The following is a 24,518-nucleotide window of genomic DNA, read 5'->3' on the forward strand; positions in this document are numbered from 1 at the left end:
TTATGCAAGGAATCTACTTTAACTTATCTGTTTAAAGGAGTTATGACAAAAAAAAAAAAAAGGAAAAAAAAAGAGGAATGCATCATCATACATGTCCTTGCAAGTAATTTGTGAAGAAATGAAATGGATTTAGTTCCTCTGCAGAAAAATTTGACTAAAGTTGTGCCCAAATACAAATAGGCTACTGGATTTGATAAAGAACTTAGGCTACTTCTCAAAGTATTGGTTAAGTATGTTATTTCAGATGTATAAATATATTCCCAGGCATATATGTGGCCATTTTCCTTAGAATTGTTTTTTTTTTTTTTTTTTTTTTTTTTTTTTTTTTGGTTGTTAAAGATAATTTCATTATCAGTGACAACATTTTTGTTACCAAAAATGGCTCACAGCTGTATTTAGAATGTCAATGTTTCTAGTCCATCATCTGAATATTGCTTACTCTATCATGAAGAATAAGTTGTTGGACATCTTCATCAGGTTGCTATTACTACAGTATAGTCTGGCTGACCTATTTGTTCAGAGTGGGACTCTACGACTCTCAAATATTACTCTGCCCTCACTGTTTTTCATTCTTTTCCAGCTCTGATTATGCTGGTCCTCAAAATAAATACTTGTTCTCAAGTTAATTTTACCACTGGGGCCTTGACTGTTCCCAGTTGTCCCTCCTCCCATCCACTCTGAACTGGTCCCTGACCATACATGGTCTTAGTTGAAGAAAGCGGCAGGCCAAGAGAGCTAGGAAGAAGTGATCTGCCATTAAACAAGCCTGTGTGTGAAAGGGAGGACTCAGAAGTGCTGGCCATGTTACTCCCCCACCGCAAAAATTTACACTGTAATAGCGTAAAGCTAAAAATGGGTGAGGAACTAACAGCAGTGAAACAGAAACTTTACCTAGACTGTATGTTTCACTCAGCTTGTAATGACTTGAATTGCCTTTTTGTAAAATATTGAAATAGCCTAGGTGTTTCTGGGTGTGGATGTTGAAATACTCTTTCTGTTACAGTTGCCAGGTGAGTCATGTATTATAAGCTTCATAAACAAAATTTGACTCTAAAAACTCTGAGGTGAGACTACAGCATATACATGAATCCCGGGAATTTTTCAGCAATAATTGACTATAGTCAGAATTGTGATGCATGCTGGTTCACGCAGGCACAAACCTGTTCTTCAAATACTGGATGATATCTAGGCATCTTAAAAACAAAACAAAAAAAAGTGTAAGTCTGAGCGCAAGTATCCTTAGCAAATTAAAAGGACTGTGTCTGATTCATGAAGTAGGTGTTTTTGATGCTGTTTGAATTTGTAGTGGGAGATATGATGACATAGTTCCTGTTATGTTATTCTAATGATGTGAGAAACAGCCTTCCTTCCTACATTCTGATTGTATGACGCACTGCATGGAATTTAACACTCCTGATTCTTAAGGACTCTATGAAATTACTTTATGCGCACGGCAGTGACTTGTGATCTATTTCTTATTGAAACAGGAAGCTTTGACTGCAGTTTCTTTTTTAATAAAATGAGGGCCACGAACCATGATTCTCATACAAAAGTGTTTAGGGTCCCTATCTGTCTTTATCTGTCTGTTTTTCTGTTTATCTCTCACTATCAAATACATAAATCTGTCTGTACATACAGTACAGAGGAAATGTACAGTTTTTTTTGTCCATCTTTTTTTACTTAGTATATGATAATTTAGTGGTTAAAGTAGTGTGCGACAGAACGTATTTCATGCTCTCACATTCTTTTATATCCCATGTACAAAATGTGAATTTAAAGGTTTGCAAGTTTCAGTTTTGTCTGCTAATAGTGAAATTAAATTCCACCAAATAAAACAGATTATTAGTTACAAGAAAATATGCTAAATTCAATAAATATGTTACATGTTTTAAAAAAGTTTGAAAACATGCATTAACGAAAGAATTTTAAATATACAATTAATTATTTTTAACATTTTGAAGTTTGTTTGAATTTGAATGTAAAAATTGTTTTTTGGAATAACAATAGAAAAAAAAAAACAGAACTACTAAACATCTAACCTTTGATAATCAATTCTTTAACTGCTTAAATGTGATACGCCTTATAAATAATGTAAACTGATGAACAAATAAATGGATGATCAATCCAAAGAACAACCACAAATATCATGAACAATAGCACTACTGATAGAATCAACACGCTTCCTGCTTTTCTGGCTCTTTTTATTTCTTCAGCTATTCCTCATAAATTCTCTCTGTTCCATCCCAGCACATCCCTAATTCTCTGTCTGTTTGAGTAATATTAAAGGGATAGTTCAGTGATCATTAACTCACTCACTCACTTTTTAAAACGGCAAGTTTTTATTTCTGTTGTTTTCGAAAGGAGAATTTTGTCAGAAAGTCAATTCCATATGAGAAGTGAATGATCATCAGGGGCTTTCTGAAAGTTCTATTTAAAAGTGTTTAAATGCATTTAAAGTAGTTGTATGTGTCATTTGTACAGCTTGACAGTCCCTATCACTATTCAATTTCACCATGTAAACCAACAACATGAAGGAGTGTAAATGAAAGACTTTCATTTTTTTGAATGAGCTATTCATTTAATGATGAGCAAAAGACTGACAGTTAGTTAACTGACAAGATTTCACTATACAGTTACATCCTACAAGTAAAACACCCCTGAGTCAGAAAGCCTACTCATTCTTGAAATTACTCATGCTCTGAAAAACATAAACGCTTTCTGTGAGAGAGCAGAAAGATGAGCACCAGTTCAACAAGAGAAGCAGGATATAGGGACAAAAGACTGTCACAGTAACACTGCAAGCACCTTCTGTTATAAATCACAATAGATCTGATTGACAACAGTACTGCAGATGAAACTAAGATGTACTTATGCAGTCATTGCTTTATCTATGTCATAATATGAAAAACCTCACCATCAATATTTCTATATGTTTGTGCACAAATAGAAAAAAAAATGTCATTCAGTATGTTTAAATACATGTTATCACTGATTACCTGTCAGTAAACCTAATCTGTATTTGTGCTGCAAGTGGGTGTTTATGGGCTTGCACACACTCTCTGCATTTATCATTTTATTGCATGCATTGCAAAAGGAGGTAATAATTCAAAAGAACAGCTGAGGTCAACACATTTTTTAAAGGTGAAACCACCCTAACTTGCTGCCAATCAGCCAAATACCTTTCATTTTGAAGATTTTTAAAGCTAGTTTCTTGTGTTTCTTACGTTAAAGCTGGTTTCACAAACAAAATGAGAAAATATGAACACAATCATGCTTTACTGCAGAAGGCCTATATGACAAAAGTGCATGACCATAAAAAAACAATAGCAAATGATACCAAACTAAGGTCATGTGGTGTGAGTGTGAACATGACATCTATAATAATTCATGTTTTAGAATAGGATAAGGTTAGGTTTGGCTAGTAAGGTGTAGTCCTTTTTTTTAGCTTTATCAACAGTTTATTTGAAGAAAGATTTATCAAATGTGTGTCTTAGATCTGTAGTTTTTACTAGTTGAGATCACTTCGGTGGCATGGAATAATGCCTTCCTTGTAAAAAAATAAAATAAAAATAAAAACAAAAATTGTTGGCAGTTCATCAGCTACTGAATTCAGAATATTTGGGATATTGCACTATAAAAGTCTTCCATGAAGTTAGAAGTTTTTGTCATTTATATATCTTAACAGCCCCTGTTAATCATTCACTTTCATTGGACAGTCGAAATGGCAAATGGCAATGTGAAAAAGCAGATGACTTTTAGTTTAGCCGGATCATGAAATGTATAAGGGCCAGTGCTGTTGATGTCCTTGCAGCCCAACAACAGCATAGTGAATCTGAATTGGGGAGCTGTGAGAAGCCAAAAACTGGGCTACACCAGACCAATGAAGAATGAGTAGCAATAATCTAGTCAAGAGATAATTGAAAATCTGAATGATTGTGGCCTATGCAGCAAGACGAAGCTACATACAGCGGGTGAAAGAAATCAGAGTCATAATGCTGAAGGGCAGAAAGAGAGCCACTCATCAAGCTTTTAGAGGGAAACAAAATTGTTTTACATTCATTTATAATCTAAAATCAAATTTTCGACCCTAACAATACAAGATAACACTGAAATCCATGCTCCATTTAGTACAAAAGCAATTAATCAGAAACCATATTAGCTGGAAAATCTTTATTTTAAGCATACGGTTTGCCTGGAGGCACCAGCACTATACAGAGTGAGTGTAGTATGCCAAATAATGATCAGGTTTCCTCGTCACACAGTGGCTAGTGATAAGATCCATATAAAAATAGGGCTTGTAGTGCCCTTCTGCCTCCCTGAAGAATCTATTCTAATATAAAACACAGGCCTATCCAGCCTCACTTTACCCCATTAAAATTCTTTTGTTCTGACTAAGACTTTGTTATGGCTACAGATGTCTGTCTGAGCTGCCACTTTTTCTCAGGCAACAGAGGTGAAGCATGGAACGTGTGGAAAATCCCCCGCAGAAAAACACTGACAGGTACATAAAACCTAAAACTGAGAGAACGCCCCCTTTAAAGACAAAACTGTGCGAGAGCCTAATAATGCTTATAGCTTAAGGTGGACTTTAGAACTTGTATGTGGATAATGACGAACAAGCCTCAACTTTGACCAAAGCATTTAGCAGTTTAGTCTCTCTCATCCAGAAACAAATGAGCTGAAGATTTCCGTATTTATAGAGGGCCTGTTACCATACCTGCTTGTTCTGTACAGTATGTGTTGGTAGGTACAGATATAAACCCTGACAAATGAGAAGGAGAGATAACAATGGCGAGGAAGATGAAAGAGAAATGGCAGAAAATGGGACGTTTGACAGACAGAGAGGGGAGAGAGGGGGAGGCAGAGAGGGCAAACGCAACCAATGAATAAATATTCATGTTCACCGACAGAAAGGTTGCAGTGTGCAAAATTTCCAGCCATTTGCAATGTGAGTGGGAGATACCAATGCAGAACAGAGAGGGGGAGGAATGAGAGCATTTACAAGCCTGAAGAATGATTCCACTGATCAGGAGGTCTTCAGAAAAATGTTCTTGCAAAATGAAACAGCCCGTTATTGTTGGTTCAGATGTGTCACAAACGAGCGACTCTTAAATAACGATTCTTTCCAGTCTGTTAGATACAAAGAGGTTTTAGTGCACTGACATATTTCTGGGGCTTTTGAAGATACATAAGATTGTAGGGTAAAATGTCAGTAGAACCAGAGGGTGAAAATCTGAACCACATCTGCTGCTGTTGTGCATGAGTTGCTTGGCAGAAGAACTTGAGTTTTTTTGTCCTCACTGAATGAGAGATGTTAGAACATCTAAACCCTTCAGCTCTATGTTGAGTGGTTTTGTAACAATAAGACTGATCATACACACTTGGTCCTGTTTTGCATCAGACTGGCTCATTCTTCTATCTACAGCAATGTGAGATTTACAAACATGCACAGAACGTTCCTGCTGATACTGTCCAAATTCTTTCACACTGATTACAAATGATCAAAAACATCTAAAAATCTTCTAAGAATGGAATTCTCATGTTCCTTTGCCATCAGATAATCACATTTGTTTTTCCTTTGAAACCTTCAACTACTAAATTGTAAAGGGAGCAACTGTTTCTTTTTACTTGTGAATTACATATTTTCCTACCACAACATAAATACTTGGCACATTTGAATTTGTCATATATAAGAACACTAGCTTGCATTATGCATTACAAATTAATTAAGTGAAAAATGAGTAATATGCCCGAAATATGACCAGTGCTATTTTATTATTATTTATATAGTATTATAGTATTTATTCATATTTTAAATTAGAAAAATTAAAATTCAAAAATGTATTTATATATATTAAAAAAACGTTTTATAGTTTTAATTTGTGTTTCCATAGTGTGTGCGTGTGTGTATATATATATATATATATATATATATATATATATATATATATATATATATATATATATATATATATATATATATTTCTGTTTTAGCTGATAAGGCAAGATTTTTCATTTTAATTCATGTTTTTAATTTTCCATCTAATATTTATATTTTACAATTTGTTACAATTATTACAATTACCCCCCCAATAATTTAGTAGTCTTATTTTAAAATACAGTAACAACACCGGATTAAGCAGACATCATAAGATGACAATGCCTCATGATGTATGCTGATTGTATTCATCCTACACACATGTATATTTTATAAAACTTACGTCATTCGGGGAAGTTCTTTAACAAAGGCAATATACTCAGCAGATACATATCATTGTGTATGACACAAGAACAATCATACAAAGTTATGGGTAAAGCCTCTTTATGGGCACTCTGTTCAGTGCCTGAGTAGAAATTGTAACACTGCTTTTACAGTGTAACCACGAAAATGTTATTTAATGTATTTTAAATACATATTACATAAAAAAGGCACACCTCATCCATAAGAATAAGGTTTAAAAGTGTGATTGAGAAAAGCCTGTGGTGAGGAGAATGTGAAAGGCTGAATGAGTGAGTTCGGAAGGGCTGGTGCTAAAGGAGAGTGACACCTCCTACAGACAGTATGATTAATGAACACATTGATGTGAACCTCTGAATATGACGAAGAAGCCTAAACTAAATAAGTCCTCATGGGGGAAATGCTCACAGGCCAGCACAACAGACACCACAACTCTTCAACTGGAGAATATTTATACATGAACTGGACAACCATGAACAAAGCCGCACTCCACCAAACTCTCACGTAATAAGTGTAAACTTCTATAAAGAATGTCTGCTTGCTATAATATCAAAAAAAGAATAAAAAAAAATATTTAGCCAGTATTTACTGTTTCATGTTGCATGTACGTACACACAACTGTAAACATATTCCTTTAGATGAACTATTTTAAACAACGGTTGACATTCGGAGTCATTAGGTTTATCATCTTTTAATGTGGTGCTGTAAACAAAATCCTCCCTTGGGGACAATGAAGGGGCCATCGAGGTGAAATGGAGAAATGGGTTGGAAATGAAGTGACAGGGTAAACATATACTGACTTTGCAGCAGGTCACCTGAGGTATACTTCCTCACCCCAACCACAGGAAGACCGACCACATGAAAACAGGAAACTCCACTGCTCTAATACATCAAAGAGCTACTGTGCATAGGTGAAGTCCTCAGACTAGCCCTGCCAAACTCAAGGCAGATGCAGGACTTTCTGCCTAGGCTACAGAGGGTTATAAGCGATAATACATTTGTTTTTCTAAAATTCTAAGTTATAATATAGATATATAAACAGTGGAATACATATATAATATAAACAGTGGAATGTTGTGAGATGAACGTTAGACAATGCAAAAAAATAACAAAAACAGTCAAACACATTCATCTGAAATGAATGAAAAAGCATTGCAAAATGTATTCTGCATGGTCGCATTTACCTTTATATCATGAAATTCTCAATTGAATTCTGCAGGATCTGTAATCCGAGTTGAAACATTTCCCACACAGATTTTGCATCAGTTTGGTGAAGCTTTTAACACGCAAACAAATTGACAAATATAAAGCTCCTTTGTTAGGAAGTGACCTCTTGAGTTAGTGTTTCATGTATTGCTATTAAAAAAAGGGAAAAATAGATTTTTTGCTAATATGACCACGCCTTTAGTGTTAAAAAAAAATCAAAGCTGTTATGAAACTGGATTTTGATGAGTGGTGCAGTCTATCAAAAGCGAAACTTCTACGTTGAAACTCCATCTTAAAAGTGCGCGCATGTGCAAGATGCTGAAAAAACAGTGGGTCGCAGCGCAGTAGTCAAAGACCTCTGTTTAATGCGTGCTTGCATAGTAAAACACCATAAAGATTTTAAGTTCTTAATTTATTTTAATGCATGTGACCTAGATGGACATCTGCATGTTTTACGTGTTTGTAGCCTTATGCATGTGCTAAACATCCTGCATTCATTTACTAGTGAGAAAGGAAAATTTGACTGCAAAACAGAAAACAGGCATTTTCCACTCAGTCATTTTTCCTACAAAAGTGTCAGAGATCACTGTATGGTCAACAGCTACATAGTCAACAACATTACATACATAAAAATAAATACCAACAAATGAAAGTAATATAAGTGTTGTTTCGCTTTTTTTCTACTCTGTAAGTTGTGATTTCCTTTCAGCACCCGTCTAGGCTGGGCCCAGTGGTGTTCATTATCGGCTTCATTATCAAACTCAAGGGCATCAGATGATGTGTGCAGACTGTCTTACACATGATGCATGTCAAACTAGGACACAGTTCCCCAATGTCACTTAGCACTTTAAAGACTGCAGAGAAGGAGAGGGGGAAGGTTAGTGCATTTGCTCGGTAAAATATAATCATGAAGCACTCCTGACTCCTGAAATTACAGATGTGGTTTCTGTTGAACTCTAACAGGAGGTGAACACATCAGGATGACAAATGATCGAGAGAAACTGGAACTCTAAATACATATAAATCTCAACTGTATCAGAGAACAAGGCTTATTGGTGAGTACACACAATCAGGAGGCGGGAGGACCAAAGTGAGAGTGAAGGGGGAAGGGTGGAAAGAAAAAAGAGAAAGGGGGGAGAAGGAAGCGGGGCGGAGCTGTTATGGGGGCCCTTGATCACATTTATCACCCACAATAAAGATGTGTGAGGGGCCTTTGCAGTACCCAACACCTCTGCCATGAGGGACACTACACACACCTTTAATGAGCCTTGAGACACCGAACAAGCATGGGCGGCACCCACGATCTGTCCAAACACACGTACACCAGCGTGGTATGCCAATAATTTCCCCCAAATTCTAATAATTCAGTTTGTGGTTTGATGCAAGTGCAATTATTAGTAGGAAGTATGCAAACTGTGTCAAAGCCTTCATTCAGATGTGCCGCTGGAGATGAAGATTAGTTGACCCAGAGCGCCACCTTTAGATTAAATATGCCGTTCATAATTCTTCATTTGTCCTTGTAAGCCACAACTTACTCGAAGACATCAAACTCATAAAATAAATGTTGTCATCAGAAGGATTTTCATGATGGACTATGCTAAGACTGTGATAGTGAAGAAAATTATTCAGATGTTTAGTGAATAATGATCGTACAACACTTGATGTCGCAGATCCAAGGCGGAATTGTACACAATTGAATAAAACAGCAGCAGAACAAAGGAATACGCATCACAAATGGAAATGGGACATTGTAACTGCGTTGCCTGTTGGCTTCAGACATCACACAGAAATAGCTGCTGAGGCAGTAGGTGTGGTGCCATGGCAACTGGGGCTCAGGTTTGATGTCACAACGATTCACCATAGCAACCTGGCACAGCATGAGGTCAGTGTTGCCATGGAGACACACCATCTGAGCAATGCGCTTGCCATCTTTTTAGCAGTGTGTGTGTGTGTAAGGAAGGGAGGGTGCAAACAAGCCATGTTAAAAAATACACTGCCGCAGCCATCACATTCCTCAATTAACATTCAGCTTATTCACACAGGTGTTTCACTGTTCTTGCCCAGTGGAGTAAATCACAGTCTAAAATCTTGATGAACAAACAAAATGTTGGTTTTTAAATATAAATGCATCCTTCCAAACAATTTGAACCACTTAAATGGATATATATATATATATATATATATATATATATATATATATATATATATATATATATCGTAGAGGTCATTGTACTGTAAAAACATCCTGTACGTTTCAGAACTCAAAACTTTCTCAATAGTCTAAAAACAGCATATATTGAAGGTTGTTAAATGAGCCGCTTTGTGACGTAATAGTGTGGCCAAACACCGCCTCCGCAGAAGATCAACGCTTGCTTCTACATTACCTGTTTAGCCCCGCCCTGCGATTCTACATCACTGCCTATTTAAAAATTAAAGATGAAAGGCATGACATTTGCCAAGTACTGTATGATAACCCATATCTGGAATTGGTACTCTGCATTTAACCCATCCAAGTGCACACACAGAGCAGTGGGCACCTATAGGTCCAGCGCCCCGGGAGCAACTGGGGATTCAGTGCCTTGCTCAAGGGCACTTCAGCCATGGGTTTTGAGGGTGGAAGAAAGTGCTGTTCGTTTACTCCCTCCCACCCACAACTCCTGCCAGCACCAAGACTCGAACCAGCAACCTTCTGGTAACTAGTCCAGCTCTCTAACCATCAGGCCACAGCTGCCCCCTAGAATTTGTGCTCTGCATTTAACCCATCCAACGTGCACAGACACACACACTATGAACACACACCCAGAGCAGTAGCCCAGCCCAACCCACTGATGTATATCACCTGTATGTCAGCCTGTTTAGCCACATCCACCGATTCTACATTGCTCCCTATTTAGACCCAACTACTGGTTCTAAATCACTGCCTGTTTAACTTAGTCCCATATGCATCAGACATTTAGCCAACGGTCCATTGGCGTGACGTCTGAGGCTGAGACTGTTTAACCCTGGCTACTGATTGTACATCACTGGCTGTTAAGCCCCGCCTACCGATTCGAGCATGAAGTCTAAGACTATAGACTACTTTTAAAAGAACTTTGATGTAGTGTAAATAATGAGAACTATTTTTATTATGTGGTCACTTTTTGCTTTGTCTGTTATTGTTTGATGTGAGTATTTATGTATTTTTAACCTAAATCACAGCAGCGTCCATCTTTGAAGAATGTAGGCTGTCAAACATACGCATATGTTAAACAAACATAGCAGTGGTTATGTACTTGTGAGTCTACAATATGCCACACCTATTTAAATAAAGTGTTCTAATGAGGGTGGTCAAAACAGGACAGAAAATAGCTTATTAGTTATAAATTATGATGCTTTTGTTTAAAAATCTTGATAACATAAGTGGACCTCAGAGAACAGTAAACCCATGTGAACTGTATTTCAACAGTCCAACAGTGTTTAATTGGACAATTTCCACTCAGAACCTAGAAGTCTTGGTCTGTTGTTGGGTTTTGAGGAGGGTTGTGTTAGTGTTTCTCTCTCAGACGGCTGACCTACAGCACACACTCATGAATAAGCATGTGGCACAAAACCTCCTCTCCTTCAACAGAGCCTTTCACTATAGAGGGACATTGTGTAGGGGCCCATTAAGGATGAATACACGCTTTAAAGCCTGAAGAAACACGCGTGTGCCTGCACGCTTAACCCAGCTGTGTGTTATGAAAACTACAGGAACAGACTTGACTTGAACCCTAGCTCAAACGTTTGTAGTTTTATTTAGCAGACTATCTCAACAGCTGAAAGAAACGTGAAACCATGTAGTACTGGGCGTTGGGTGCCACCTAGTGGGGCCCTTTAGCAAATCTGATACTGATAGGCTGTAGTTGCATCCAAACACGTACACAAAGGGCTTAATATGATCTAATTATATTGAGACAGCACAGAGTCATATAAGAGCTTCAACACAACCCCTGATTATCCACTGAAACATGCAGGCAGTCAGCGACTTCTCAGTTCTCATCTGCTTATCATGTTTACCTGCAAAAATCTTACTCTGAGGTATATATATATATAACCCTAGTAATGATAAAATAATTACTCATACAGCTATAGTAAAGCTGTCCAAACTCACTGCAATTTGATCTACTGACACTTAATAAGATCGCATTAAACTGCTGCACTGCATTAAACATTATGCTGAAGTTAATTTAAAACTTTGCTAAATATTTTATTGTTTTTTGAAAAAATTGCATTTTTAGTGGAAAAGGGTATTTGTAAATTTCGGAACTGAAATTAGGGAAATGGAAACCTAAAATTAACAGCCAAGAAGTCAGAGTTTAATGTCAATGCTAAGAGCCAAACATCAGCCTGATTCATCAGGTACATGGCCAATAAACATCCATATTTATCTATTTATAGGAGAAATGAGAAAGAAATGAGAAAAGAAGAAATGAGAAAAGAGATTAAGCAATCATTTCTTATGTAACTTTTTCTTATAGAAACACTGACATGTATTTGGCTATGCAGTCTGACAAAGGCTCAGCATCTGTTCACTGGTGCTTTTCAAAGCATGCAAATACACAGGAGCCAATCAGAGAACCAAACAAGCCCCACTCCACTTTACTGAGTTTTAGCGAAGGAGGAAAGAGGCAGTTCAAAGGATAAACAGAGATGTAGACTGAGCTAAAGTAACCAGAACCAGGTGGTTGAGTGATGCTTTTATGCGCCAAGCCAGTTTAATACCAAAAAATGTCATACTTATAACTGAAAACCCATTTTTAGGATTAAAATATTGCAGGTTTTTCCAAACACAAGGCGAATGTCAAACATGATTGGAAACTGATTGGAAATATAAAAGTTTTTATTGGCTGTCATTTTGAGTCACATATTGTATACAATTATTTGTGTTATTTTTAATTCTTAAGAAAATGGAAGGATTTATTTTTTCTCAACCAACCTTGAGCTCATCTAATGTATCATTTAAAGACACGTTTCCTGTTACAACAATCACCATCTAAAGTAATTAAATGATCTGGTACAGTACACTGTTGCCTTCATTCATTGTCTTTTTTTAAATTTGTCGTGTAAAATTTAATTGACCACCCAGGACTACACCCTTAGATACTGAATGAGTCTTCCCCCGACTGACATATTCATTTGTGACTCAATCAGAAAATGCCATCTCAAAGGACACACATACGGTTACTTGTAATATAGCCTCTGACAACTGGAATGAGAGTTGCTTCTGAATGGGTTACTTCTTCCCGAGAGACAAACTGCAATTCAAACAGAAGATTTTGTCAACATCAACTATATTTTGACCCAATGTAATTAATTAAGAAATCACAAAAAATGCATACAGTTGAGGAGGCAAACAGTTCTTACTTGTTAAAAGAGTCGTCCTGTAGATTCAGAACCAAACTATCTGCACTCAGGTAAACCCTGTTCTGTGAAGCCGCCACCTGGAAAACAACCTTCATCTGGTCAGGGCTTTGAGAAAGGACATCAAAACATTCAGCTTTTTCTAAAAGGAATTGAACAAATGCTAAGCCAAAATATATGGCATCCAAGACCAGCTGAACTTTGGCAGAACTGCTAGTGAACATCAAATATTTACATGGGTGAAGTGTACGGTTTACATCAGGAAAACACATTAAAAATGCTGAATAAATAAAATGTAGTGAATAATAACAGCGTACCGTTTTGGCGATGTTCTGCGCTGCTCTGATTCTTCTGAGTTTAAGGTAACCAGGGTTCTTTGTGACGGCTTTCCCCAACTGTCAATTAGACCAGATCAAACTAAAGTTCTCATATCATAGAGAAAAAAATTCTGATATTATTCATTTTCTCACATGAATAATATTAACATAATATAATACTAGTCTAATATAATAATTATAATTTAATTTAATAATATACTAATAAGAAAATTAAAAATAAAATATTTAAAATACCCATGACATTTGGACTTGTGAGTGTTTGGCAAAAGTAAGTATTTTTATGTAAGAAGCTCAAACCATTTTGGCTGCCTGGGCCTCTCCTTCTGCTTGGATGATTTTCTGCCTCTGTTCTTGTTTCGCTTTCTCCACAAAGAACTGAGCTCTTTGCGCCTCCTGCTGGGCTGGAAGGCCACAAACAGTTTTTATTACAGTAATTATGTCCACATATTTTGTGCTTCAGCACAGTTTTACCTACCAACTTGTTTGGCCTCCACAGCTGCTGTGTACTCCTTGCTGAAGCTCAACTCTGTGATAGCCACGTCATCGAGAATAATGTTAAAGTCCTTAGCGCGTTCAAAGAGCTCCCGTCGGATGAGCAGAGAGACCTTTCATCGAAATCAGTGGAGAAGACACATTAATGTCCATGTAATGGTAATGTTCATGTCTAGAATAGGTGAAAGTCTTTCAAAACTGAGTGACAGATTGTGAGAAAATACTAACCTGGGCTCTTTGTGTAATTAGTTGGGATGCGTTAAATTTGGCGACCACACTCTTCAGAACTTCATTTACAATGGACGGCAGCACGCGCTCATCGTAGTCCTTCCCCAGATGCTGGTACAAGACAGGAAGGTTGGAAGCCACAGGTCGGGACAGCACACGCAATGCGATGTTCACCATCTGCAGGTCTGACCACATTACAACAACAAGAATTTACAATTTGGTAGCCACATTTAAATAATAGGTGAATGAATTATGACTGTTGAAATGAAAGTAAATAAAGCATGACTATGACAATGAAATAAAATTGTAAAATGTACCTTTGCTTCCCGTTAAAGAGGATATTTTTCTTGGTTTCGCTCTGATATCATATATGATTGGATATTGAAACCATGGTATCCTATAAGAACAATGTTGTTCATTTTTTAAGCTACAGCTTTCCTTTTTTTATTATGGTGAGAGAAAAAAACATTGGTTTGCTTTCAAAGAGAACAAGTATAGAAAACTGTTCAACAAGTCATTAAAAAGCTACCTGAAGTGGAGACCCTCAGAGAGGACTGTATCCATCTGCATTCCTCCAATTCTATTAAAGATAATAGCACGCTGACCGCCCTCCACTAGAAACAAGACAATTTGTGTGAGTGATGGCATTACCAGTCCAAAATACTGTTAAAAACAGTAATATTGTAAAACATTATTACAATTTAAAATGCTTCCTACATTAATAGATTTTTTATTAATTCCTGTAAAAGCAAATATTATTTTAGCAGCCATTACACCAGTCTTTAGTGTCACACAATCCTTCAGAAATGATTCTAATATATGCCAATTTATTAATGCATGGTTTTTACTTCTAGAGCACTGGTGAGTATTTGAACCTTCTGTAATATTCGCGTATGAGTCCCTCAGTTGTCTTCAGTGTGAAAAGATGGTTCTCAAAATCATACAGTAACTTTTGGATTTTTCTGAAGAACGGCAGGCAGATGAACTGCTAAGGACCAATGCAGGACTCATGAACAACTACCACAAAACAGAAAAGCAGTAGTGGATCATCCAGGAAACGGCACACAGTATTTAGATGCAAGGGTATGTTAACTTTTGAACAGGGTCATTTTTATAATTCATTTTCTAATTACTATTTTTTCTTGTGAAGTATATATAAACATCTGTTATTAGAAATAGCTTATTCAGGACAGTACTAAATAAATATATATATATATTAACCTTTTTCAGGATTTTTTGATCGATATAAAGTTCAAAAGAACAGCATTTATTTAAAACTTTTACTGAAACCTTTGATTAATTTAATGCATCCTTGCTGAATTAATTTCTTTTTCAAAAACAAAACCTTAATCACAAACTTTAGTATAATAGTGCATACATTTGCTCTAGACACCTGATCTCTATTTCTAATACCTTTTTTATGTAATACTTTACACTGAATTACCTGTATATGTGGCCTCTTTGACTCCATAAGCAAGTGCACCTGCTCCAATTAACAACTTCACACCAAGTCCAGCACCCTTTGAGCCAGAGGACATGCGTCCGGCGAGATCCTTTAGGTTCTGGAGCAACCTCTGTGAGATTACAAAATAATAATATTCATTTTCTGAACAAATTACATTACAATACAATATTACAATACAATATTAGCGTTATATAGCAACAGTAAAATCTGCACAGACAGGGTCTTACCAAAAGGGTTAAATGTTACGACAGCGCCATCATTTGAAACTTAATGGGTATAATTAATCATGGATAGAATTTTCCAGTTTTCTATTTTAACGTTGCCCTTTAAAAGTGTTAATATTAATAACCATTGTCTGGGAAATTACTCTATAAGCTGACATTCTGATTCAGATCATGGAAGGAACTGTGACAAACAAAACAGTAAATCTTGCATGAAAATATTAAAATTGTGAGTCTACACACCAACTACCTTGTATTTATCTAGTGTGTAATAACTACCTAATATAATGTAATGAATACATAATAACATTCACAGGACGTGCCATATGTGTGGGCCGGATCTGGACCAACACTATGTTGCTGACTGGGTAGTTGTTACAGGTGATATTAAACGTCAAAGGTCAGGACTTCAGTACAGGTATTCAAAGTCAGAAATTGTTTTTCAGAAACTATTAATATTCAAATCCCTATTAATAAGTCAAATTTTAGAGGGCTCTGACAGCACGTTTAATCTTAGAATGCGCTTTAATTAGTGTATGAGCAGATCATTACTGTTCATGTACAGTACTGTAACGTTATATGTAACACTCTCTTTGTCTTCCGATTTCTGTTGGCAAGCTGAATGTGACAGTGTATAAAAAGTTGCCCCTTTCATTACTGAGCATTTATAAAATTATGTATACTCAGAATAAGAAATAAGATAGTATACTCACGTTAGGCTCTTTATTCGCCATGCTTGCAAGAGTTACCCAAGGTTGTCACGATTAACTTCCGCTCAAACCTGAAGGAATTATGGGTAATGTAGTACTCTTGGGTTTATACACGTTTTGGATGGTTAATCTTTATAAAGCAATTATATGGTAGGTCATATCCAAGACTAAACATTTCATTTAAAACAAATGTGATGTAACTGGGCCCAGATGAAAGCCATTAAGATATTTTAAATGGATAAAGATTTGTGCTCTAGTTAATTATATGTGATTGATGTAAAAATCAAAATGCACAAATTGTTTTAAAACATTCAAACTTTTTTTTTGTTTAAATTTTTTCTTATTTTCTACATATTTTATGTTATGTTCATTGACATGCAATGCAATGTGTGTTATTAAAACTGGCAGAGAAAGACTTATAGGAGAATATTTTAATCCATAATTATATAATTTATTTTAAAACACAGCCTATTTTACAGTTTAACTAAAAAAAAAAAAAAAACATGAATAGAGACCATGAATAACCACACAGACTGAGAGCAAACCTTTTAAAAACAGTTGATAAGGAAGCAGTGTACATTGCAGGATTGAATTATAGAAGGAGAAGAGGAAAAATATACAAATAGTTAATTTACACAACCCGGTTGTCATGAGCATGACAGCTCTTATGTACAAGTCCTTATCTGCCATAAAACTGGTGTGACCATTGGTCTTGAAACTGGGTCCTACTGAAATGTTCCCTTTAATGCTGTTGTCACAGCGCCTCAGAGGAAATACTCAGTATGAAGAGTGTCTCCTCTGGCTATTCAGACTTGTAGTGATGGGTCCATCCTCTGGAGTGACAGTAGAAAAAAAAAAGTTAAGGTTCCATGTCTCAGACGTAGAACAGTCGTACCCGGGATGTGCTGACATGAAGATCGTCATCAAAAAACTTGGTCTCTATAACAACATTACCACTGCAAGAGACAAAATTTAATGTGTGATTAATCCATGAGCAACTTTAACTAATATCAAGTATGTAGAATCTCAGATTTCCCCCCAAGAAAACTCTTACGTTAAGACATTTGCAGGCATCATCTGTGACTCTGGTGCAGCTTCTATCAAAGATTGCCATGTGTTTGTAGAATTAGGAATCACAAAACCAAACTCAAAAAACCACTCTGAAAAAAAAAAAAAAAAGACAAATTACATGTGTAAGTACTTTGTTTGTTTTTTGTAGCAGAGTCCACACTACAAATATAATGATAAAGGCATCGAGAAACGATATCATTGGAATTATTTTCAGAGCGATTTTTTCCTGCTGATGAACCATACAAACATTGACAGCCAAGCAGAATCCATCCTGCTGTAACAAGCTCGAGAATTTAAAGCTGCAGACCAACGTGCACTTAGAATAAACAGACAATATAATTCGCTGGTGTGCTAATATCGCTTTCTTTATAGTTATCTTTATAGTTATTGTTCTTGGTGTGAACGAGCTTAAGTCTAATTCCAAATAACCATGAAGACAAGAATATATCAAAATGTAAATAGTCAACTGTAGTGAATTAGTGGTGAATGTGTAATAATTTGTTTATTGAAAGAAATCTTAGAACATTGCATTTAAATCATACTGTTCAGGTTGTTCAAGAAGTTACAAGTTACATGTTCCTGTGATTTGGAATGCATTAAATAAAATCTAACTAAACAATGACTATGATATGAAGGTCACATTAATGCAATATCATGATCAAATGTTTAGAGTTCATATATATAACACATTTTAGCAGTGTTTAGTTAGAATGTTTATGTATGTTTTTAAAACATCTGTAGAAAAGATAAGAACATATGATTAGTATTCAGAAATAAAGGCGGTGTATTACTATTTTTAACACTACAGTCTTGTGACAATTTTTTTTTTTTTTTTTTTTTACATTATTTGACTTCAGTGGCGACACTATTAAAATGGATTATGTCCTTTTTTTATCAATGGACAATGAGAAAAGTCATGGAGCTCCTTACCTGAGAAGACCTCTCTATGTTAGATAATTTGAATGATATTTCAGAACCAGCCACTTTATAAAGGAGAGCTCTAATTTTACACTACTTTCTTAATTGCTGTTCCTTATCACTAAAGTGCAATGTGCAAGAAAGAATTAGAACAACCTTCTAGGCACTGGCCTTTAAAGAAAACTTTTTGTTCCAGTCGGAATTTTTCCAGTTTTTCTACCGAAGAGAAATTCAGCTCTCTGGAGACAGCTTTACATTTCAGGATCTTCTTAGGAACCCGGGCTGGAAAACAAAATCATAAGTTAGCTACCAGACATGGCCCATTCTGTACCAAACTGTACCAAAGCTGATCTTGACCTCTCACTGACATCACTAAAAGGCGCAGTGGAGTAGTGAACATAAGAGAAGAATTGGCATAGCTTAATCGAGTCAGTAGTTTAAATCTTTAATGCAAGGTAATGCTGAGAATCACAAACCTTCATGTTCTACCCCAGGAAGAGAGAGGTCTTCAGTTCCCTGCCAGAGAACTTTCCCTGTCTCTGCATCTCTAAGATTCATCCAGTTTCTGAAGACAAGTTAAGGTATGCTGAACAGGCCGACAATGAAAACATCTCCTGATGTCAGGGCCAACTCCAAAAAGAACAAAAAAGCACTACAAAAGCAGCCTATAAGACACCTGCACTATATTCCAGCTCTTCTGAAGCCACATAATAGATTTGTGCGAGGAACACACTTTAATATCTTGCTTGTTTTTTTGTGTTCCACAGAGTACCGTATTTTTCGGCCTACAAGTCGCACCTGAGTATAAGTCGCATCAGTCCAAAAATACGTCATGACGAGGAAAAAACATATATAAGTAGCACTGGACTATAAGTCGCATTTATTTATAACCAAGAACCAAGAGAAACCATTACCGTCTACAGCCGCGAGAGGGCGCTCTATGTTTTCAATGTAGGCTACAGGAGCATTGAGCAGCATAGAGCGCCCTCTGGCGGCTGTATACAGTAATGTTTTCTCTTGGTTCATTTCTCTTGGTTCATATTAAATTAATTTTGATAAATAAGTCGCACCTGACTATAAGTCGCAGGACCAGCAAAACTATGAAAAAAAGTTCGACTTATAGTCCGGAAAATACGGTAACTCTCAAAAGGCGTGATGAGCTAAATATTCCCTGAAATTATGTCAAAATTCAAGAACATCTAATCACTACAATCAGCAGAAATTAGCGCAAACAGCCCAGCAAGGTTAACTGAAACAGACCTCACTTTGAAGTCCAAAAACAGCCTGATCTTTCAGCTAAACAATTGATTGTGACAATGTCCTTTACATTGTGTCAATGACATCTGACCTCTTCATCTTCAGACCAACTGTATGAGCCTTTCAGGCTAGCAAAGCACACTCACACAAGGCTGCATGTGTCATTATAGGTGCATTGCACAGGCCCTAGTTAGCGACCCCATGAGACCTCAGCCAGGGCTGCATAAGTGTGCTACATGTATCTCTCAAGCATTAATAGCAACACATAAATGCTTCTTAACAAATGCAAATCCCTAAGTTGTTCCTGTATGAATAAAAAGGACTCAACATAAAAATCCTTCATTAAAAAGTAAATATTACTGACACTTCAGCTCTAATAATAATAATATAGTGCTGTAAAACGATTAATCGTGATTACTCGCATTCAAAATAAAAGTTTTTTTTTACATAATATGTGTATGTGTACTGTTTATTTATTATGTATAAAGATAAACATACATACAGTATATATTTTGAAAATATAACACAATACAATATATATTTATATTATTGTATTTTATATTATATATAAATATATTTAATATATAAATCTAACATTCATATACATATATGTGTTTGTATTTATATATACATAATAAATATACACACATCTATTATGTAAACAAAAACTTATATTGGATGCGATTAATCGTTTGACAGCTCTAAAAATAAAAGAATTACAATTATTTGTAAATACTTTATTTTTTATATATTATTTATTATTATTATTTGGTTCTTCTCATTTTTATGGAGACTCAAATGTATAGTGAACAATTCTGAGGCATTAAAATACTTTAAATGAATCCCGAGACCCAAATAACCAGAAGCATGAGCCAGGATTCATTTTAAATTATGACCAAACTGTACCAAATGAAACTATTTAGTGATAACTTTACTGAATAGATCCCATATTTTCATGCACAATGTATAGACTGCAAAAACGACAATTACATTTTAGATGTTATGCACTAATATTAATGTGTTTAAACATCAATTTAGCAATTTTTCCAACTTCATGAAAGGTTAAGAGATTCTCGTATTTCCAGTTTATTTGATGTACTATATCCTGTGATATAGTTCACCCTGAATTTAGATAATAACAGCTGAAGTTACTAAAAATGAATAACTACACCCTTAAAGTGCCAGGCTCTATATCTGATGAACCGGGTGACTGCATCTGAGATTATTGTTCACAGATGTCTGTGGGATCTCACCTGCTGAGCACATTGAGAGAGTCGCAGGGGAGGGACCCTTTTACTCACAAACACTGTCACTGTCGAGGTAATTAGTCCCTTCGGCACCAATGCTTTCATGCCACATTCGTTTTTTTTATAATGTCATCCATTGTTGCGTACTGTTGCAAAAGAGCTACAGGAACTTTGTATAGTAAAAAAAAAAAAAAAATACAATAAATCAGTACTTCAAATGCATCACATGGCAGTGGAGGCTATGTTAGTTCTAAAGCTTTACCAAAAATACACACAGTACTGTGTTCCTGGAAGAGGAACATAAAATTGGCATTGAAAGCACACAAAATCCACACACCTTTAAAATATCTAAATACATAATTTGGCACATAATACAATCTCTGTCTTTTTCATTATTTAACACAGTGTTTTTTGTAGCCACTCAAGGGATTGGTGCTTTGCACACAGTAGTCACCTCTGGGCCACACTGGGTTAAAAAAACTACACAGGGCAAATAAGATGAAGCCTGGAAATAAAATTGCATAACACAGCCTTTGAAAATTTGTTTGTCCTGCACAACTGCTTTGTACCAGATTCACACTGCTATAAAGAGCTGTGCTATATTAGATGACACATATTTGGTTAATAAAAAAATATGCAAGCCAGCCCATTCTCCAGTTTACTATACACAACTATAGCATACAGTTGTAATATTCTACTGAATATAAAATGATACATTAATATTTTATCCAGACACTCTAACATACACTACCATTTAAAAGTTAGGGGTTGGTAAGATTTTTGTTTCCTTTCAACAAGACTGCATTTATTATTATCTTTATATGCTGATTTTTGTGCTAAAGAAACATTTCTTATTATTATCAATGTTGAACACAGTTGTTGTTGTTGTTGTCGTTTTTTGCTGAAACCGAAATGCATTTCTTCAGGACTTCTTGATAGAAAGTTTAAACATTCTTTCACTTTTGGGAAATGTAATACTTATGTAATATTTTTTTCTAATTTGTATTACAATGTTTGTAATTTGTAGCTTTGCTGAATAGAAGTGTAACTTTATTATATGACCCCAAACTTTTGAACAATAGTATAAATCCAAAAAATTTCCTTACAGACGATCAACACTATCGTCCACAAATCTTTCACTGAAAGATAAACATTTGCATACGTTTTAATCATTTTTCAATGCTTTGCCACAAAGAAACACAGAGTTGGATGTGAGGAGCATAAGGCAGCAAATCCCTGTCCTTTCAAATCAAGGATTTAAGAATTACCAGCCTGTAAGACAAACCCTTGCTTTCCCAGTGAAGGTCAAACAGAGTAGACGCATGTCTACTTGAAGAAATATTTGGAAAACAGTGTACATCAGGACTGACAGGGGAGTCTAAATTTTCCAGATAAGGCCATTTTCACCCCATCAGAAGGTTCTGGTGCTAGAGTGATTATTCTCATCAGATTTACAGAGCCTATTATAGAAACACTAGCCAGTGTTATGTAATCGTGATGGCAGGCACAAACTGTGTGAGGAGATTTCACCCATCTAATGCACCTGATCCCAAGAATCAGGTTCCTGTCAGTCTCATAGTATCCTGAAGCCCATGAGAACATTAACCAAACTTTCATCTGAAGGAATGAACAACATCCCACAGTTAGTTACTGATGCTGATATGCTCAAATAAATGTCAAACTTTGTGTGAATTTTACCTGGAAGTGCCTATAATCTTATAAGCACTACCAGACTGCTTTGAAATGGCTTTCTTCAATATAATTAACTCTAACTCACTAGTAAATTTCAATTTATATGCCAGCAACAAGGTATGCATATTAACAAAAACAAGCATATTTATACAATTTATAGAATAACACACGCAATCTTGATTAGAGAAATTACACCGTCCATTCATTCACATTTAGACATTACATTTACATTTAGTCATTTAGTAGACGCTTGTCTTCAAAGTGACTTACAAATGAGGACAATGGAAGAAATCTAAATCAGCAAAAGAGCAATGATATACAAGTGCTATAACAAGTCTCAATTAGCTTAGTGCAGTGCACGTAGCAAGGGCTTTTTAAATAATATAATAAATAAAAAGAAAACAGAATAGAAAAAGAATAGTGCATGCTAGTTTTTTTTAGTGTCTTTTTGCTTTTGTTAATTGTATAATAATTGAAAAGAAAACAAATAGAGTACAGAGAGATTAGAAAGCCAGTGTTCGTTTTTTAAGAAAACAAGCAGCAAGTCTAAAAGGGACAAGTTTTAAAAAAAGAAAAGAATTAGAATAGAGTGCTAGAGTTAGATATTATTGAATTAGATATCATTCACACACTAATAAACAAACTGCTCATATATACCGCTTAAAAAATTAACAGGATGAAATTGAAAATGTCATAATCGGTTTAAAAAACTGTCTTAAAACCACGGACGCAAATATAGCCTTAGTTTGTTTGTTAAAATAAAAGGCATTTTGATTTATATGTGTATATTGTTGAAACCTAGTCTCGAACATAATAATTAAGAAAGCATGGCATAATATGAAAATGGTTCACCTCCTAGTTTGTCCTGTTAACTGTAGCTAGCATCTCTTACAGCATAAATAATACTGAAGTCCTGGTTTCATAACCGATAAATGAATTACCTAATCCAGATTTACACCTGAATAAACATAGCTAGCTATAATGCAGAGTTGTGTGAGTTTGAGGCTTGTAGCTAACAGGCTAATCTGTCCCATCATCACTTAAGGATACAGTTTAAACCCCTTCAGAATCTCCTTCGCTCTGTCTTCATCCGAAGACATCTTTTTCCTGGATCTTCAGCTTCAGCAGATGAAACGAGACGAATTAAAACGTTCCACCGAGGAATAACTAATAAATACTGGACAAAATAGCTTGTTAATTACATAAAATCCACCTCGAAACAGCTTTTAGTTACAGTGAGATCCAGCTTTAATCTTAACGGATACACTTGATCCGCTCACAACCTACTGTAAATAGATTTTTGTGGAAGACTGATAGCTGATTCGACCAATTATATTGCGAGATTTCGAAGGCCTGGATTAAATGCCCCAATCGTAGCGGAGATGCAAGGACCAGGGCGGGGTTTGGTTGCGTAGAGACGCGTCACCGATGGCAACCCCTCATACGTCCTTCGAACACAGCAGAACGGAAGCGCGTGTGAGACAAAAAGTTATCCATACATTATTTGTTATGGAATAAATAAGGCGCTTCAGGGGTTAACATATAAATACAATTCAGTTGAATAAAGGTCTATTTATGCATAGTGGGCTTTAAACGAAGCCGGTGTACGTACAGATTGTTCTCTTTATGTAAAATATTTTGATGTCACGAATTGTCGTTAACAAACATGACAAGTATGTCAGACAAAAAGATGCTGGAGCATATTGGTTAACCATCTTTGTTTGTGCTATGTACAATTTTATACTTTACGATAGATAAATAATAAAATAATAACATAAAATAACATTAATATTTTCTAAAAGTTAGGCTATAATTTTATAATTATTAACACATTAATAACATGTCTTATAATAGAAAGGCTCATCCTAATGTAAACAGGGTGTTTTAGTGTAGTCCAGAGTAGAACAGAGGGTACTTTATGTAAATTCATGAATAGCATATATATATATATATATATATATATATAGTTTAGTTATATAGTTATGTATATAGCAGTTTTTGAAGTTTACTATATTATGAAAGCTCTATGCCTGCAAATTACATGTCTAGAAGAAGC

The 24,518-nt window shown here is 35.6% G+C and overlaps 2 protein-coding genes across 4 annotated transcripts; both read right to left on the reverse strand.

The window, feature by feature from the left end:
• Positions 1-12,284: 12,284 nt before the first annotated feature.
• LOC127959055 (prohibitin-2-like) lies at positions 12,285-16,401 on the reverse strand. Of its 2 annotated transcripts, XM_052558049.1 has the most exons (11): positions 16,281-16,299; positions 15,326-15,455; positions 14,730-14,898; positions 14,411-14,495; positions 14,199-14,278; positions 13,882-14,066; positions 13,637-13,766; positions 13,459-13,562; positions 13,141-13,218; positions 12,827-12,903; positions 12,285-12,717 (listed from the first exon to the last, which is right to left on the reverse strand). In XM_052558049.1, coding segments are annotated over exons 3-11 (762 nt in total). In that variant the 5' UTR covers positions 14,731-14,898; positions 15,326-15,455; positions 16,281-16,299; the 3' UTR covers positions 12,285-12,695. The 2 variants fall into 2 exon arrangements, with proteins under 2 accessions (XP_052414009.1, XP_052414008.1); XM_052558048.1 differs by lacking the exon at positions 14,730-14,898 and having other exon boundaries at positions 16,281-16,401.
• Positions 16,402-16,706: 305 nt separating this feature from the next.
• LOC127959146 (retinal rod rhodopsin-sensitive cGMP 3',5'-cyclic phosphodiesterase subunit delta) lies at positions 16,707-23,750 on the reverse strand. 2 transcript variants are annotated; one of them, XM_052558149.1, is made up of 5 exons: positions 23,513-23,750; positions 18,743-18,831; positions 18,423-18,548; positions 17,332-17,437; positions 16,707-17,233 (listed from the first exon to the last, which is right to left on the reverse strand). In XM_052558149.1, the coding sequence occupies exons 1-5, from the start codon at positions 23,560-23,562 to the stop codon at positions 17,152-17,154; spliced, it is 453 nt and encodes a 150-aa protein (XP_052414109.1). In that variant the 5' UTR covers positions 23,563-23,750; the 3' UTR covers positions 16,707-17,151. The 2 variants fall into 2 exon arrangements, 1 of the variants encoding a protein (XP_052414109.1); XR_008154207.1 differs by having other exon boundaries at positions 17,188-17,233; positions 17,332-17,435; positions 18,420-18,548.
• Positions 23,751-24,518: the final 768 nt, after the last annotated feature.

The sequence above is a fragment of the Carassius gibelio genome, chromosome B6 (assembly GCF_023724105.1).
Source record: "Carassius gibelio isolate Cgi1373 ecotype wild population from Czech Republic chromosome B6, carGib1.2-hapl.c, whole genome shotgun sequence".
Taxonomy (NCBI): domain Eukaryota; kingdom Metazoa; phylum Chordata; class Actinopteri; order Cypriniformes; family Cyprinidae; genus Carassius; species Carassius gibelio.

Bases quoted from the DNA above. Each gene is read 5' to 3' on its own strand.
- LOC127959146 (XM_052558149.1), bottom strand. From the start codon at position 23,562: ATGTCTTCGGATGAAGACAGAGCGAAGGAGATTCTGAAGGGGTTTAAA. The intron at 18,549-18,742 runs GTTTGTGATTCT...TTTGTTTTCCAG, and splicing joins TCCTGGGGTAGAACATGAAG to CCCGGGTTCCTAAGAAGATC. The intron at 17,234-17,331 runs GTAAGAGTTTTC...TGTCTCTTGCAG, and splicing joins ATGCCTGCAAATGTCTTAAC to TGGTAATGTTGTTATAGAGA.
- LOC127959055 (XM_052558048.1), bottom strand. From the start codon at position 16,301: ATGGCGAATAAAGAGCCTAAC. The intron at 14,067-14,198 runs GTACATTTTACA...TAATGTGGTCAG, and splicing joins CTCTTTAACGGGAAGCAAAG to ACCTGCAGATGGTGAACATC. The intron at 13,563-13,636 runs GTAGGTAAAACT...GTGGCCTTCCAG, and splicing joins TGTGGAGGCCAAACAAGTTG to CCCAGCAGGAGGCGCAAAGA.